The sequence below is a fragment of the Lathamus discolor genome, chromosome Z (assembly GCF_037157495.1).
Source record: "Lathamus discolor isolate bLatDis1 chromosome Z, bLatDis1.hap1, whole genome shotgun sequence".
In the NCBI taxonomy this organism is placed as follows: domain Eukaryota; kingdom Metazoa; phylum Chordata; class Aves; order Psittaciformes; family Psittacidae; genus Lathamus; species Lathamus discolor.
In genome coordinates, this window is record NC_088909.1 from 15,829,906 (window position 1) to 15,845,496 (window position 15,591).

Here is a 15,591-nt window from a genome sequence, read left to right on the forward strand (position 1 = left end):
TACGTTGATGGAAAGGGGTAATGCCAATAGTGTTAAAAAAAAAAAATAAATAAAATCAACAACAAGCTGTTAAGTGTTTGTAGTGGTTTTGGAGCCAAAATACAATTCCTATGCTAATATACATGTATGTGTATTTCTGGTTTTGATTGTAAGGTGATGATTGGGAAATCATTATGTTTGTCACATGGAAAAATGTGTTTGTTTAACTAATGCATAATTGCATGATTCTCAACTAGCCAATTTTGTGTGCTGCAAGTAATTTGCAATCTAAATAAATATTTAACTTGTGCTGAAGGAGCACAAGTTGCTCGGGTACTTCTTAAGGGGTGTAGTAGCAGCAGGGGGACATGGGATGCAAATCAAAAATAGTTCAGAGTTAATTATTCATTTCAAAGTAGCATTTATGCAGTGTATTATAAATTCTTGATAACCAGTACAGTACTGTTTGAAGCTTTCTTTACCTAACAGAGTTTTGAGAAGCAAATCTATGACATTCATAATTACTTATATATCCACAAAGATTGGTGGACAAATGAACAAATTGATAAGGCAGCAGTCTCTTTTTCGTTAAAATGGATTAAACCATTGAAGTGAAATGTCTCTTCAACTTGGTATCCTGTAAAACTGTTAAATAATATTGAGAGATAGTTCCAAGCTAACATTTGACATCTTTTTCATCTTTTGAACATTAGATAGCTGAATCACAGCCACACAGTATAGTTCTATAGAATAGATTGTCCCTGGTATTGTTTTTTTTCATTGACATAGACGCATAAGTTACAGAAAGTGGGCTGTGAAGTAATATTTCTTGGATTTTAATATTAAGTAGCCCAAGACAGGATTGCTTGTCTCTCCTAATTGTGAAAGTATTACTGCTTAGCAATGAGCAGTTATTTTTAGAAAATGGGTTTGGTTCTGCTAACTGAAAAAAATAATGCTGCCTCTCACAATACCCATTATCATAAAAATTACCCTCAAAATCATATTTCTGCAAGTTCTAAGTATATTAAAGAACCCTTTTTATTGTTTCTAGTCTGAAAATACACTTTTAAAAGGGAACTGGGACAGCAAACCTATAATCTCTTCTGTATATAGTAGATCACATCAGGCAGAGTGCATACCTGCACTTACGCCCCCATGGTAAAGGAATTCTTCAGGCTGTTCAGGAATTCTTCAGGAATTGTTGGTCTCTTCAGTGTGTCACAGTCATATCCTTCCCACTGTCTATAGCGTGTTGTCTTTGTTACTGAAAGATGAATTCTGAGTAAAATACTTGCCCCTGATAGTCTCGTCTTCAGAAAAAAATGGCCTATACTCAAGTAATTCTGCAGACACCAGTATGACTTGGAAAATGCATTAGGGCATGATCTGAGTGTTTCCATTTGTTCTTGGCATCGCCTTTACTTTACGTGTCTGTCATTTCCACGTTGCATTTGCACATCTTTGCAAGAGCACTACTACGCACAGCAGATGTATGAGTACCAGAAGAATTTTTTTTTTTTAGATGAGAAATGGGAGGCCTTTTTTTATGAAGGAAAGCTCAGTAATAACCAGTAAAGGTGAGATATTAGGTGTACCATTAACTATACGCAGGAAAGAAGTATTGAAAGATGTCTTATTTCAGTTTTTAATACGGATGTGAGTTTATTCTGAATAAAAATAATAAAATAATCTTTTCTGGTTTTGTGATTAATCCAAGTTTGTGATAAACTCTGGGCATTAGGTTGTAGTTACTCATTTTGCTGCAATGTTAACATTTTTTGTCCAGTCTCACCATTGGCATATCTGTTTTTGTCTGCTTGGCCATTAGTAATTAGGTAGTATGCTGGTGTTTGGCTCTATTTACATAGGCTAAATCACTCAGTATGGCTTCTGAAACTTTTTCCTTTACACCACTTCTGGTTGTAGTGTGAATGCAGTCTCAACACGTGTCTGGTTAAATTTTTGCCTTTTGAGAGTAAGGATTTGCCTTTTCTGCAAGTCTTTTAGTGGGCTCTTTTCCCCCAAAGCAATAACCTTGGGCACCATGGTGATGGTAGTGAAGTGGCAAAAAAGCTGTTGTGCTGCTATCAAGTTTTATTAAAACTTCTTCTGGAATCCTGTTTTTCATGCTTCCCTCCATCCCATCCCCCTGCTTTCTTTTTGTTTTACATGTCTTGGCATTGAGTGAACTATATTTGTGAATCTCTTTGAAAGAGGTTGGTCATTAGTCATTAACAATACAGTTCACTCCTTAATGTTCGTTGTTAACAGAACACACTTATTACCTTGGAAACACTATTAATTAGAGTTGAATGAAGTGTACAGAACTAGATGTTAACTATCTTTTTTCATTTACAAAAGAGTTTAGTGAATTTTGGTGTGGACAGTTGTATTCTTTTCCTTTTTCTATGCCTTTTAATTAAAGTGTGAAAGGTATAAAAAAAAAAGGAGGATTTCTTAATTTTTAAGATGTATTTTCTGAAGAAGAATACAATGTATAATGTGATTACACTTCCATATATGTACACACACGGAGGCATGCACAATCACTTCAGAAGAGTTAGTTACACAACATGCTCATGGAAACTCAGTCATTTGCTCAAAAGGCAGCAAAACAGAGCTAGTATGGTTTTGATATGAAAACATTTCAGCTGTTAGAGCAGGGCACAGTTGGTGTGTGCAGGGCAGGCACTGGTGAGCACTACCTGAGCCCAGTCCCTGTATCTGCCAGGCACTGACAGGGCTGCTGGGCTTCCACCCTGTGAACAAGAGACTGATTGCTCACTGGTTAGAGCTTTTGGATAGGAAATTTAAGGAATGTGTTTTGCCTTTTTTCTTGCCTTGGGCAACACTCTATACATGTAACTGAATACATTCTGTTGATGATACTGTGTCTCAGCAGAGTTCATCCTGGGAAGTGAGATTCAAGCTTATGGAAAGGAGTTATAGGCTTGCAAAATAATAATTAAAAAAAAAAAACCACATACCAAAACCTCTTTTCTTCACAAATACAGGTTGGTGATGATTTGCCTGTGGTTGTGGGGAGGCTAGCTACTGCTTCTTGTTGTATTGGAAATCTGAAGTTAATGCTCATGAGAAGTAAAACCAAAGAATGTGAGTTACTCTGTATGCCTGAAAACTGCAGAGGCAGCAGCGAAAAGGCAAACCTTCTCTTTGAAACACTGGCTTCAGCTGTGTCTTATTCTGTGCACTGGGAACTGAGAGCAATAGCAGCTAACCTGGGAAAAAATGCCAGCTAAAGGTAAATACTTCTTCAATGAAACTGATGACTGTAGGATGTCAGACCCACTCTATGAGAAGTACCGCTATACAAGCCAGCAGCACCCGCTCCTCCTACTGCTGCTTTTCATTGCAATCATCTTCTGGACTACTGTAATTATAGTCTTTTTTACCACTGAGGTGAGTATACCTTTTTCTTTGCGTTTGATATTTACAAAGATGATAAGTTACTATAACAGCACATGAAACACTTAGCTAAATAATTTTTTGAGCTGCATGATATCAAAGTTGCAGTGTTGAAAGTAATCAAGTAGTTATGTATGTAATGTTGTATTTGTTTTGAAAGGACAGGGAAGAGAGGAGACTGTTTATAGGCACATGCAGTTACTATAAGCATTGTTCTTGTCTTCCTGTATGTTATGAAAAAATCATAATCTATGCTAAATTGTAGCTATGGTAGTAAGTTAGTAATTAAAGGGACCAAGGAAGGAACAAGAACAAAAGTTAAAATGTACTTCATTTCTCATATTTTGTTTTTTAGAGTCAGCTAAGAAATGTGAAATAATACAGTGATTCATTGGTTATGAATTCTTGAGGTGATTCTTTTTGTTTTTATTTAAGCATTTATAGATATTAATTCAAACACAACAGGAATCTCCCAGTACAATGGGTGACCCATTGAATCAATAGTTAGTAAAGAATAGGGATCCTGTAGGCATAGGAAAGATGCAGCTTAAAGAATTTGTTGTTGCGTAGTATAAACTTTCTGTAAAGAAATTTAGCGTCCAAGCCAGTCCAGTTGGCAGCTGTTGAAAAGGGGAGTTGATTTAAAGATAATGTTGTAAAAGGCAATAAGGAAGCTGTTCTAATCCTTCACTGTCTTCTAAAACTGCTCTCCAAATACTGTGCTTCATGATAAATTGCCTTTACATCTCTCTTTAGCAATGAATCTAATCTTACCGATTGCACTTGTATCCCTTTTAGCTTTTATTATCTTAAAAAAGGAAAGAAGTAGCAATGCTATTTGTATGTAAGAAGTCATCTCCTGTAAAACTTTGGGAAAGAGCCTTGAACAACTTTTTTAGTAAAGCTTGAACTCCTCAAATGTTTTAATTTGGGTACACCTGCATTGTACAATATAGTGTAGTTAGACCTTAGCTTAAAACATAAACCTGCTAATTTTAGAAATAATAATGGTGGAACTGGGGTAGACTGGATATCTGTAATAGTATTTATTATGTTATCTCTGTGTGTGTGAATATGAGGAAGTGCTAATGCTGCCGCAGTTAGACTACTTAGGAACTCAGGTTAGCATATTTTAAAGCTATCTAAGCTTTAACTATCCTGTTTCCAGGATAGTATAGCATAGCATTTTATGTTTGTTTTTTTGGTTTTGGGTTGTTGTTTTTTTTTTTTTTTTCTGAAGGGGACATTTAGACCAACTATAACAGTTTGTTTTCCTTTTGCAGGAAGCACATAATCATCTTGCCTTCATTATTGCAGTATGTGCTGCTCTCGTCATATTTGCAGTCATGTACTTACTTTTATGTATTGAATCTCTGTTTCGGAAGTGGCTGATGCTATTTGGAGTTATGATTTGGGTTTGCTTCTTAATCGTAGGATATGTATCACTTTTTGAAAGAGAAAATGATTACCAATTGTGGGAGCAGGTGTGTATATCTTGTTTATTCAGGTGCTTGCATGAAACTTCTAGCCAGTATATGTGAATGTGTTTTGTGGGCTTTATTTTTTCTGAATATTATAATTGCATAATAATTTTTTGTGAGATTTAGATTCATGTTCTAAATTGGTTTTATTAGTTTATTTTAGTAAATTTTAGTTTGTATTCTTTATGATAATGAAATACAGTTCAGCTGAGAAAATTGGATCACAGCATAAATTTGTGTAGGAATTGCATCATTAAGTTATAATTAAATTGTATTTTTATTTGTCTTTTGCTGAATCTTAACTACCCTGAATTCATCACTGAGAGAATTTTTCATGAATAATACTTGCTTTGTTAATTTATAGGGTCGAAGTGGTGTTCAAGAAATGTATAAAGGAGTCTAGAGCTGGGTGTGCCCTAGGGAGCCTGTTTTCAAATCAGTGGGAGAGGTGAAGTGAACAATGAGAATTAGTGACACATCCTGGCATAGCTGGGTGTGGCTAAAGTCCATTGCTCAGTATCTCTGATCAGAAAACGGGCAATATGATGCCAAAAATACCATAATCTGTAGGAAACTCCTCCTAAGATCGCATAATGTAAACAGAAGAGTTTTTGATTGAAATAAAAATTACTTTTTATCTTGTTTTACTGACTCTCCCCCTCTTTATTTCAAATAATGAAAGATTTAACTTATCAGTTAAACAACCAAAATCTGATTTGTATTATGGCCTAGAGCCAGCACTGTGTATTTACAGTTGCTGTTCAATATTTTTTAACTTAAGGAAGAACCTATTAGTTTAGGAAAAAAAAAAAATTCAGTGTTCTTAACAAACATGTAACGAAGCAAGATTTGGTTTTGCTGCTTTCAGTGCTGCAAGCCAATGTCTTGGGTTGTCATGCGGTAATAATTCATTAATATTGATTTAAAGCCTAAAATATAAGATGCTAGATTAGAAAGTAGAACTAAGCAGGTGCACTTCAGACTTTTATCTTAAGTTACAAATTTATCACTAATTAAAGCTATTACTTAAAAGCAGGTATGACCTTTGCTTGTCCATGATTATAAAACTGTTACACAGTGTTTAGAACATTATGTGATGGGGCTTGTACATATGGCAGAAAAGGTTTTTTTCAGTCCAGCTAAAATAGTAAAGATCATAGAATCATGGAATGGTTTGGGTTGAAATGAACATGAAAAGATAACTTTGGTTGAACGAAAACTCTTATTTTCTTGTTTGTCTGTTTATTGTTGTCCCAGTAAAGCTATCAATTCTGGCAAAACTTTTAAATGCAGACTGGGCCTTGAAACTTCCTTAAAAGAAGCTCATGTCTGGAATGACACAAGTTGAGTTGTGGTGGTGAGATGGAGCTGAGCCAGGAACACTGCAGTATTCTCTGATTAGGGTTGTTAATTTCCATATATATGAGCTAAACACTATAGCAAAGCTCTAAGTATGGATTTAAGTTTTATAGACCTTCCATCTGCTCCCTAGCAGTTTAGTGGACCATTGTGCATTTTGTAAAATCTGTGCAGCTAAATATGTAGTCAGCGGCAATAACGATTATTGTGTCAGCAACAGGAAGTGTTGGTTGGATTTTTTGATTTTTATCAAATACGGAGTAAATATATACATGTGATTGGGTGGTATTAACATTAGAATAAAAACTTGGAGAAGGTAAGAAATCTGATTCTATTCAATATTGCTACCCTTGCAACACACTGTTCCTGGTATGGGATGTACAAAATGCATCTTCAGCTGTGATGGATAAGTTAAGGATGGAAGGGCAAGGACAACTGAAAAACTTAAAGGTGATGTGTCATGTTAAACTGTCTTACCTATGAATCTATAGCTTTTCCCTCCAAGCAATTTTCCCTCTATAACAATTCCCTCCAGGCTTTTAGGACTACCACTGTCATTATGGTTTTAATTGTGCTTTTGGAAATGTCAACATTTAATTGTTCATTAATTGTTTAATTTAATGAGCAAGAATCCTGCTACTTTCCTCCTTATTCTGTAGTGATTTTTGGCAGGTGCCTCATATCACGCGTGTGTGATTATTTGCCTTTTTTTTCTTTCTTTCTGTCTTTCTTTCCAAAGGTGCCATTCTTTCTATTCATGATCTTCACAGTTTATACCATGCTACCCTTTGGGATGCGAGGTGCTGTCATAATTAGTGTTCTTTCTGCTCTCTCCCATATTATTGTTCTAAGCATTATGGTAAGCATGACTTCTCAAGAAAATAAGGAATCCATTCTATTTCAGGTAAGGAAATACTCCTTGTTAAGTAATTAAAAACCCTAGTCTTATCACTATTTGATATTGGCGTAACTATCCTGTTTAAATAAGTTGCAAGTTTCCACATTCATCTTTCACGTTCATGCATTTGGAGGTTGGGCCCAATATGGTTTTCAAGCTTTTCATAAAATTGCAGTTATTTTAATCTCGAACGAATTTTGACTTTCTGACCTAAGTGAAGAAGAAGAATTATTATTTTAATTTCTTTGTTAGGTTACTCAAAATATGTCAGACTTTGTCACAGTCATTCTTCCCAGTCTCTGCTATTTCAGATGGGTCTGTCTAATTTCACCTAGCGCTGCTTACCAGGTGGATCAAAAGGGCTTTTGCTGCCCTGAGGGGTCAGTAGGACCTAGAAGTGCCACTCTGTGTTTTTTTTAATAAGTTTCACCAACACTTATTAGTATAGTGTGTTGAAAGCAGCACCCCAGCTCTTTTGATGCGTCAGGCTTCACACAGCATACTGATGCATGAGTGTGTTTGCAGGTTTCTGCAAACTAATAAATGCTAACTGATATAGCAGAATTTTCTGTTTCATTATACTACTGTATGTTTGGACAGGAATGCCTGTGACTGTGCAAATTAGCTGATACCCCTCGTGCATCTTGGCTAATTGCAACAGTGTGATTTCGTGTGTTATGGGGTAAATTGCATGCGCCTTGGGGTAGATAGGTTTTCAGGGACTAGCGTATATGTTAGTGAAGTATCAGTGACTGTTCTGCAGTAGATAAATATTTTTCTTCTTGTGCAGCTATTTGCCAATGCCGTCATTTTCCTTTGTGGTAACTTGATGGGTGCATTTCACAAACGCCAAATGCAGGTTGCTTCGTGGGATTTGTATAGGTACACCTTAAAGTGCATTCAGGTCCGAATGAAATTGAAGATTGAAAAGAGGCAACAAGTGAGTGAATTAATTCATGTTATGAATTGTTTGTTTTAATTTCTAAAGTCTGTATAATTTTATGAAGTTGATGACTAATGCATGTTGAAAGGGTTGGTCCAATCTTTGAGATACCCACCTAGTGTCAAAAACAAAAGTTGTGCCATTTGTAACAAAAGAAGGAAGTTAAAAGGAGGAAGCTGTTCTCTGTGGCTTGTCTATATGAAAATCACCATGTTTGTAACAGGAATGCATTTTCCAGTTATTTTAGTACTTTTTTCCAAGCGTAAAATGTTACTGGGACTGACTCAAGATAACTTGAAAGAACATGCCCTTAATGCCCTGAAAAATACTTTCAATTTCAACAGTTAGTTTCATGGTTCCCGTGGTCACATTTTTTTGTTTTATTTGTTCTTGTATTTTCTTGTCTCACAAACTATTTTTCTTTTATTAGAAGAAAATTGGAGCCTAAGGCAGAAAAAGAAACTGTGTAATACATTGCCGCGTTTGAGTATGAAATTGTTTATTTCCATAAACTCCAGTGCTATTTAAAAAATAAGCAAGGAACATAAATTTCTTACAAAGGAAGGATTGTAAAGAAGAAGCAAAGCTGAAACTAAGGCGCCTTTCCTCTTTTATCCTGGTATAACTAGGGTTAAGAACAGCAGCCCTAGAAGGCTGATGTGTACTGAGTTCTCTGCCCACAAGTTATTAGATAAAAGGAAGGGGCTGAAAAGTGACTGACAGGATCCAATTCAAAGGAAGAAAATGCCACAGTGCTAATGTGATCTCTCCTCTGATGCTAATCTTGTCAGATGAGAGGACAAATCTGCATGAAAGTCCTGGCAGGATTTCCCAACACAGCAGCCAGGAAAGCATCTGATCAGCTTATACAGGCGCTGTGCTCTCATTCTTTGGGTGATGTGGTAACTTGCATGGTTTTTATGGTTGCTTGTTTGAGGTGTAGGTATGTTTAAACTCTATGGATAGCTTGCTTTCATCTGTGTTGTAATTTGTCAGACAATTCTAAGTCTCCTTATTGCCACCCAATTTTTCTCTGTGAAGGTGATGTGAGAAATGCAGCTCAGTGTTCAACATCACTTCCTTGAAAACTGTGTAATGTGTCAGCCTCAAATGGCCCTATTGCAGTCGCTGGGCTGTGCTGTCTGTTTAAATTGCTCTCCAAGGTTGACTCTCCTAGTATTAAAATGCTAGAGGAAGAGAAGGAGGTGTTTCTGTTTCTGGGGGCAGTATCAAACTTAAGTTGTGTATATGTAGTGTAGGGCAGTAATTGATGCTCAAGGGCTCCCACTGTGATCCTGAGGCATTTAATTTTGGTGGCAGGCACTGGTTAAGTAACACTAGCAGCTTACTGCCCTCTGAATGCTGCTGCATTGGGTATTCAGGAAAAGGGGACAGAAAACGGAAAAGATTTGGTCCAAGACGACAGCATTTCACTCAGTTACGCAATGTGTTGACCTTGCTGGTGATGTCCTCTGAAAAAGTTCCTGCTTGTAGCTGCTCCATGTAACATTTCCTGTTCTCTGGTGACTGTCTCTGAGGCAGAGCCCTTCCTGGGTTAAAAGTACTCTTTTTGTCTTCCTCTTCTGCCCACCAGCTTAGCAAGGTTGTCTTTTGAAGAAAATACTTTTAAGCCAAAGCCAGTGTAAAACAGTGCACTGGACAGTCAAACAATGTAAGTGGGTTTTGAAGACTTTGTATTGTCACTTAATTCAAAAGACTTTCTTTCAGTGGCATCAGTTCACTTAAGCTATATAGCATGTTGTTGACACTTTGGTGTCTGTTGCTGCTTTTCCAGCATTTGAGAATTCACCAGGGTTTTTAATACCGCATAGTTTTCATTACCAATTGTAAGCTTTTACCATAAGCTTTATCTGACAATGCTAACATAGCACTGAGATTGGTGGGCAAAGTAAGTATTCATTTATCCCGAAATTGTAGTACTGAATTTGTGTGTGTGTCGTAGTTACAGAGATATGTCATATGTAGGTTGCAACAAAAGAAAAAAAAAGGCAACAACCTTACTTAACTGTAAAATCTCTGATTTTTTGAGAACAGAAATGTGAAAGTCTTTTCTGGGAACCCTGACATACATTACTCAAAGGCTATTTGAATAAAGGCTTCTCTTTTTTTCTGTTCCTTCTTGCAGTCACTGAAATCCTGCCATTTCAAATTTACTATATTGAGAATTTTGCATCATTGATTTTTATTTTTATTTCCTCTTCTCCTTTTAGGAAAATTTGCTTTTATCCATACTGCCAGCTCATATCTCTATGGAAATGAAGCTAGCAATCATAGAGCGGCTAAAGGAAACTAACGATAATAGACAAATGCATGACAATAACTTCCATAGTCTATATGTGAAAAGGCACCAAAATGTTAGGTAAGTACAAAGTCTAGAAGCAATTGTATTAAGCTGCTGATTCTTAACAATCCATATGGTCCAGTCAAATTAAAAATTGGAAGTAGACTTTCGGGCTGAATATGCTTTTTTTCTGTTGTGGGAAGGTAACATGTCGTGAACTGATGTGCTGTCTTCTAATCAGTTGAGTTACTTGAATCCTTTTTTCTGGAGTCGTTTTCCAAGGAGAGAGACACTTGCTATTAAATGCACTGTAATATTTAAGCTGACTGCAGAATAGACATATGTTCGTATTTCTATTATGTTGATTTTCCGTTTTGTTCCTGTCTAGCATTCTTTATGCAGACATTGTTGGATTTACTCGCCTTGCCAGTGACTGCTCTCCTAAGGAACTGGTAGTGATGCTGAATGAACTTTTTGGAAAGTTTGATCAGATTGCAAAGGTGGGTGTTGCAGTTTGTTGTGCAGCAGGGATAAAGGCCACCACTGGAAAAAGAAATCGTCTTTTCCACAAGACAGAAGGCGATTGGTATTGGTGCTTGTGAAGTCAGAAAGGGAAGACTGTTTTAGCTTTAAAACTAACTAGCAAAATCACATTACAGTAAAATTTTTATCAGAATTAGGAGATTTAGCAATCTGTTACTGTAATTCTAATTCTTGAGTCTGGAGGTTTATCTGTATTGTTCAGGGAATTGTCTGATGGCAAGAAATAATTGTAACAAGACTGGAAGAGGTACTATACACAAGCTCTATTGAGGAGCTTTGCTGTATACAGTTAGAAGGATTGTTGGCTGTATAAATGGAGAACTCTCAGGCACACATTTACATTAATAAATTCAGTTATACTGCATCAGACCAAGGAGTTTTTTACTCAGGAGTAATAATTAGTAATGAGTGCTTACAGGAAAATGTAAGAATGGGAAGTTGATTAAAATGGCCCCTATCAAGAGATACCCCTACTACTGACCCTTTAGGCTGGCAGTAGTTCTTCCACTTCTAAGTGCTGCTTGAGGTTAACTTCTTTGCAGTGGTAATTGCAAACTTTGTTTTTGAGTTCTCACATTACAGGGACTGTATCATATACTTGTTTGCATGATTTGACTCTGTGTGATGATTTCTGTTATTCCCTAAATCTGATCCTAATCCTAGGCTTATGTTCCATCATAGCTATTGATTTTTTTGTTAGTATTATGAGGCAAATACAGCTTTAGGAAAATAAACACTGTGTTTAGTGCATCTTAAGTGACAAAAAAAAAATTAAAACCCAAACCGACCCAAATTATGCTTCTAGAAATCTAACACTGGTAAAGCGTAAGTCGAGACTAATGAGTTACCAGCTATCAAAACTTCCCATGGTTTAAAGATGTTGTTTTGATTTCATAATTTACTGTATTTGTATATACTCAGTGTAAATTAGAAAGCTAATGGACTTGAAAAATCTTGGGATTGTGAAATTCTAGAAATTCTTCAGAAAAAGTGGAAAAATTCCAAAAACATTAATGTAGCAGAGGAGTGAAATAGCTTTAATTAAACCTTTGTGGATGTCATTGAATAAATTCTTAAATATATCACTGATTAAAACCTGGCTAAAAACCTAGTTAACAGTTTTGACTAAGAGACGTTGCTAAATTTTGTATGTATATGAATTTGGTTGTTGTTAAAACTACTGTAAACAGTTGCTGTAACAAAAGTACTGGCTATTTAGAGAGTCGTACTAAATACTGTATTGTTGTGAAGCAGCTATTCAGAATACACAGAATAGGCCATGTCATCTTATTTGCTACAAGGTTTTTATGTCAGAGTAGAAGTTACACATATCTGGTAATTTTTTGCAACTGTTTTTCAGATATAAAAATATAGAAGATTCTAGGTTTTGAGTGATACGCTTCATTTTCTCCCATCTGCAAACTGCTCTATTTAAAAAATGTCTGGATTTAGTGAGTCAAGGTCTTTTGCAACTCTGTGGTTGATTGTAAGAAGAGATTCCTGCTTTTTGAGCTATTTTTGTTCTGCCGGGGAGTGTTCTCAGTCATCTTTTCCATACTGTAAAAATGGTGTGGGCTCTAGTTTACCTAGTAAAAGTTGATGGCTAACCTGGACACAGAGCTGGATGCTGAAGTCTAACAGTTGTAATCTAGGGCTGGGTTCCCTTGCTGATCATGTAAGCTTGTTGCTTGCTGCAATGCTCAGAACCTACTGGAGGGTGTAAGATGGAGCAGAATGACAGACATTCTCTTAAGTGTTTGACTGATGAGGAAGAGCAGCTTAGTTTGTTGAATTGCCAGTGATTTGGGCTGATTTTTTGGTTGATTGAAGAATTGTTGGGCTGGTTCCACGGCAGGGAGGGTTGGGCAACTGGAAGTGTGAGCTGGCTCAAATGAAACCATCTCTACTCATCAATATATAACCTTGCAGAATTAGCCCTGGCTTGCTTTTCGCCTTTGTAGTTAAAATTCTTCAAAAGTGTTTTAGCAAAAGACAGTATGAGGAGCTCTTTGCTCTTCCCCTTTCCTCCCTCCAGCCAGTCATAGGCAGCAGTATCCTCTGTTGCACAGTTAGGAAAAAGTTTGCTGCTGCCAGATAGTAATGCATGTTTTTCATATTAGTGATAGCAAAGTGTAGTGTGTGCAGCTTCCTCTTCAGTCATATTTGAAACAAAAGTCCCATTTTGCTTCTGCAAAGCTACCAGTTTGGGCACCTGGTATCTGTCACTTCTCTCTAAATTCTGTATGGGTTTTACGATGATGCACAATGTTATGTATGAGGCTGCTATGCCAAACTTGAGCGAAAGGTAAAGAAACTGCCTCTAGTTCAGGTGCTAATAAAGGCAGAGGTTAAAAAATAGACAGGAAGATTGCACCCTTGGGATGGTAAATGCTGTGACAGTTTTATTTTTATTTGTAGTTTCTCAGTTGCACACAGTTCCAAGAATAAAGTGAGAAACAAGTAAGATGATTGTATTTCAGAAGTGCTTGAAGTGATCATTCTTCTTACTCTCCACTGAGCAATATCCAGTCATTTGGATGTGGGAAAAGAGAAATAAGTTTTGCTTTAACAAGGATTGAATGAAGCCCGACTTTCTCAAAATGATACAGACAAGTCCTAGTTTTGGTGTCATTAGCCTACTTGTTTTTTCCTGTTATATATGTTTACTATAATTTCACAGGAGAATGAATGCATGAGAATAAAAATCCTGGGAGACTGTTACTACTGTGTCTCAGGCCTACCTGTGTCCTTACCGGTTCATGCCAGGAACTGTGTTAAAATGGGACTTGACATGTGTGAAGCAATAAAGTAAGTATAGCACAGAAGACTTTTTAACATATTGAGGCTATGAAGATACTGAATAAAGTATTTTTTGTCAACATTCAAAGTAGCTGTAGTTGAATAGTTACACATTGGGTCGTAAGTCTCTTGTCTTTTGCACTAAGTGTACAATGAGACTAAATCTTAATGGATCTCCAGGAGGTGGGGAGAAAATCACAGGTGTAACTTATTCTCTAATACTCTCCTCCCTCCATAGGCAGGTGAGAGAAGCCACGGGAGTGGATATCAACATGAGGGTTGGCATCCATTCTGGGAACGTGCTGTGCGGCGTCATCGGCCTCCGGAAGTGGCAGTATGATGTCTGGTCACATGATGTATCCTTAGCAAACCGCATGGAATCTGCTGGCGTACCTGGGTGAGAATCTTCCCTGTCAGTGCTAATGCACTCTATCATTATGGTTTTTATAATCCTGGTTTATGAGTCTGAAATTGTAACTGTGTCATGACACAGATCTTCATGAGGAGATGATGACAATAGGACAAATGTGTACTCACCAGAGCTGTAAAATGTTGATATTTTCTGATTCTGTTTTCAGTGGGCTATAAAATTCTATTCTTTGGCAAGTGACTGTTTCTTGACCTTCTCTTCATTGGAGAAACTTGTGTATCCTCAGCAGTGCATTACTTTGATTTAGTTAACTCATGTGCACAGGTATAACATATATTTGTAAATTTACCTAAAGAATACATATACTATTTAGGATGACAAAGCAAAGCTGCATATTTAACTAGTGTTTCTGTTAATGTATTGAATATTAATATATTCAATTTATATTAAATTTATATATAGAGTGCACCTATATGCACCACCACCAGCGCCCCCCAAAAACGTGAACAACTCAAAAATTAAAATGCAGCCTGCTGAGGAGCATCCAAGCCAGGAGAATTTGGGGTTGTTGGTTGTTGTATTTCTCTCTGTAGCATTTGTCATGGGCAGACAGGAACTAAAGTGAGTGGTCCTGAGTAAAAAAGCTTGAGGCAAAGCGGTAGTGTAACTTGCCATGTGCTGCTCAGCAGTGCAGAGGATTGGGTCTTAGGCTAGTATTCATGCTGCCGTTTTTAAGATGCTCATTGAAAAGGACAAATACAAGTGCTTTTAAAAATCACCAGCATTTAGAAAAGTATGCTATTTCCCAAGCTGAACTAGGGGATTACAACTAAGCTAAGAAACTTCACCTTCCTTCCTCCCCCATATTGTTTCCCATTTTTCATTACCAAATAAGCCTGTGATTTTGTAGGTTTTTGGTAGTGCGTGCAAATTAGTACTTATTAATTGAATGACATTCATCAGGATGTATGTTTAAGCATTAAAGTATTGGCTTCTTTTAGAACGTGATTCTAACCAGGCACATAAAAGGGTTTCTTATTGTTTCTGTGCTTCAGTCAGCTTTTAGGTATATGCTTGTAACTTAAAAGTTAATTTCTGCAAAGCAATAAGGGGACATGAATACAAAATTATTTTCTTGCATTGGTGCTTAAAGCAGACAATGAATTGTTGCTTGGTTAAGAGTTGCAATACCATTCACACTGAGTGTTTTGGTGTGTTTACTCAGCATGATTAAACACTAATACAGAGTTGTAAAGTTTCTTCTGTTGGTAAAGCAAACACCATGACTGAATATGGCATGCAAATGTCATTTTCTTAGTCATGTTTAGGACCATTGCCTAATCTTGGAAACTTTGATTATTACATTACATTCTGCATGCTTATGTTTGATGATCTATTAAAGATTAAAGCTGGTTGTCATGCTGATTCAGAAACATTACACTTAATGCTTCTTATATCTATACATATCTAGAACTCACTTATCATGTG

The 15,591-nt window shown here is 36.6% G+C and overlaps 1 protein-coding gene across 5 annotated transcripts in view; it reads left to right on the forward strand.

The window, feature by feature from the left end:
* Positions 1–15,591, forward strand: part of ADCY7 (adenylate cyclase 7) — a 68,541-nt gene that overhangs the window by 30,566 nt on the left and 22,384 nt on the right. For all 5 annotated transcript variants that reach the window (XM_065663485.1, XM_065663488.1, XM_065663489.1 and 2 more), the window contains exons 2-9: positions 2,997–3,402; positions 4,692–4,892; positions 6,988–7,152; positions 7,937–8,086; positions 10,321–10,469; positions 10,780–10,891; positions 13,615–13,742; positions 13,972–14,130. In XM_065663485.1, the coding sequence (XP_065519557.1) occupies positions 3,232–3,402; positions 4,692–4,892; positions 6,988–7,152; positions 7,937–8,086; positions 10,321–10,469; positions 10,780–10,891; positions 13,615–13,742; positions 13,972–14,130 (1,235 nt within the window). In that variant the 5' untranslated portion in view covers positions 2,997–3,231. The remainder of the gene's footprint in view (positions 1–2,996; positions 3,403–4,691; positions 4,893–6,987; positions 7,153–7,936; positions 8,087–10,320; positions 10,470–10,779; positions 10,892–13,614; positions 13,743–13,971; positions 14,131–15,591) is intronic.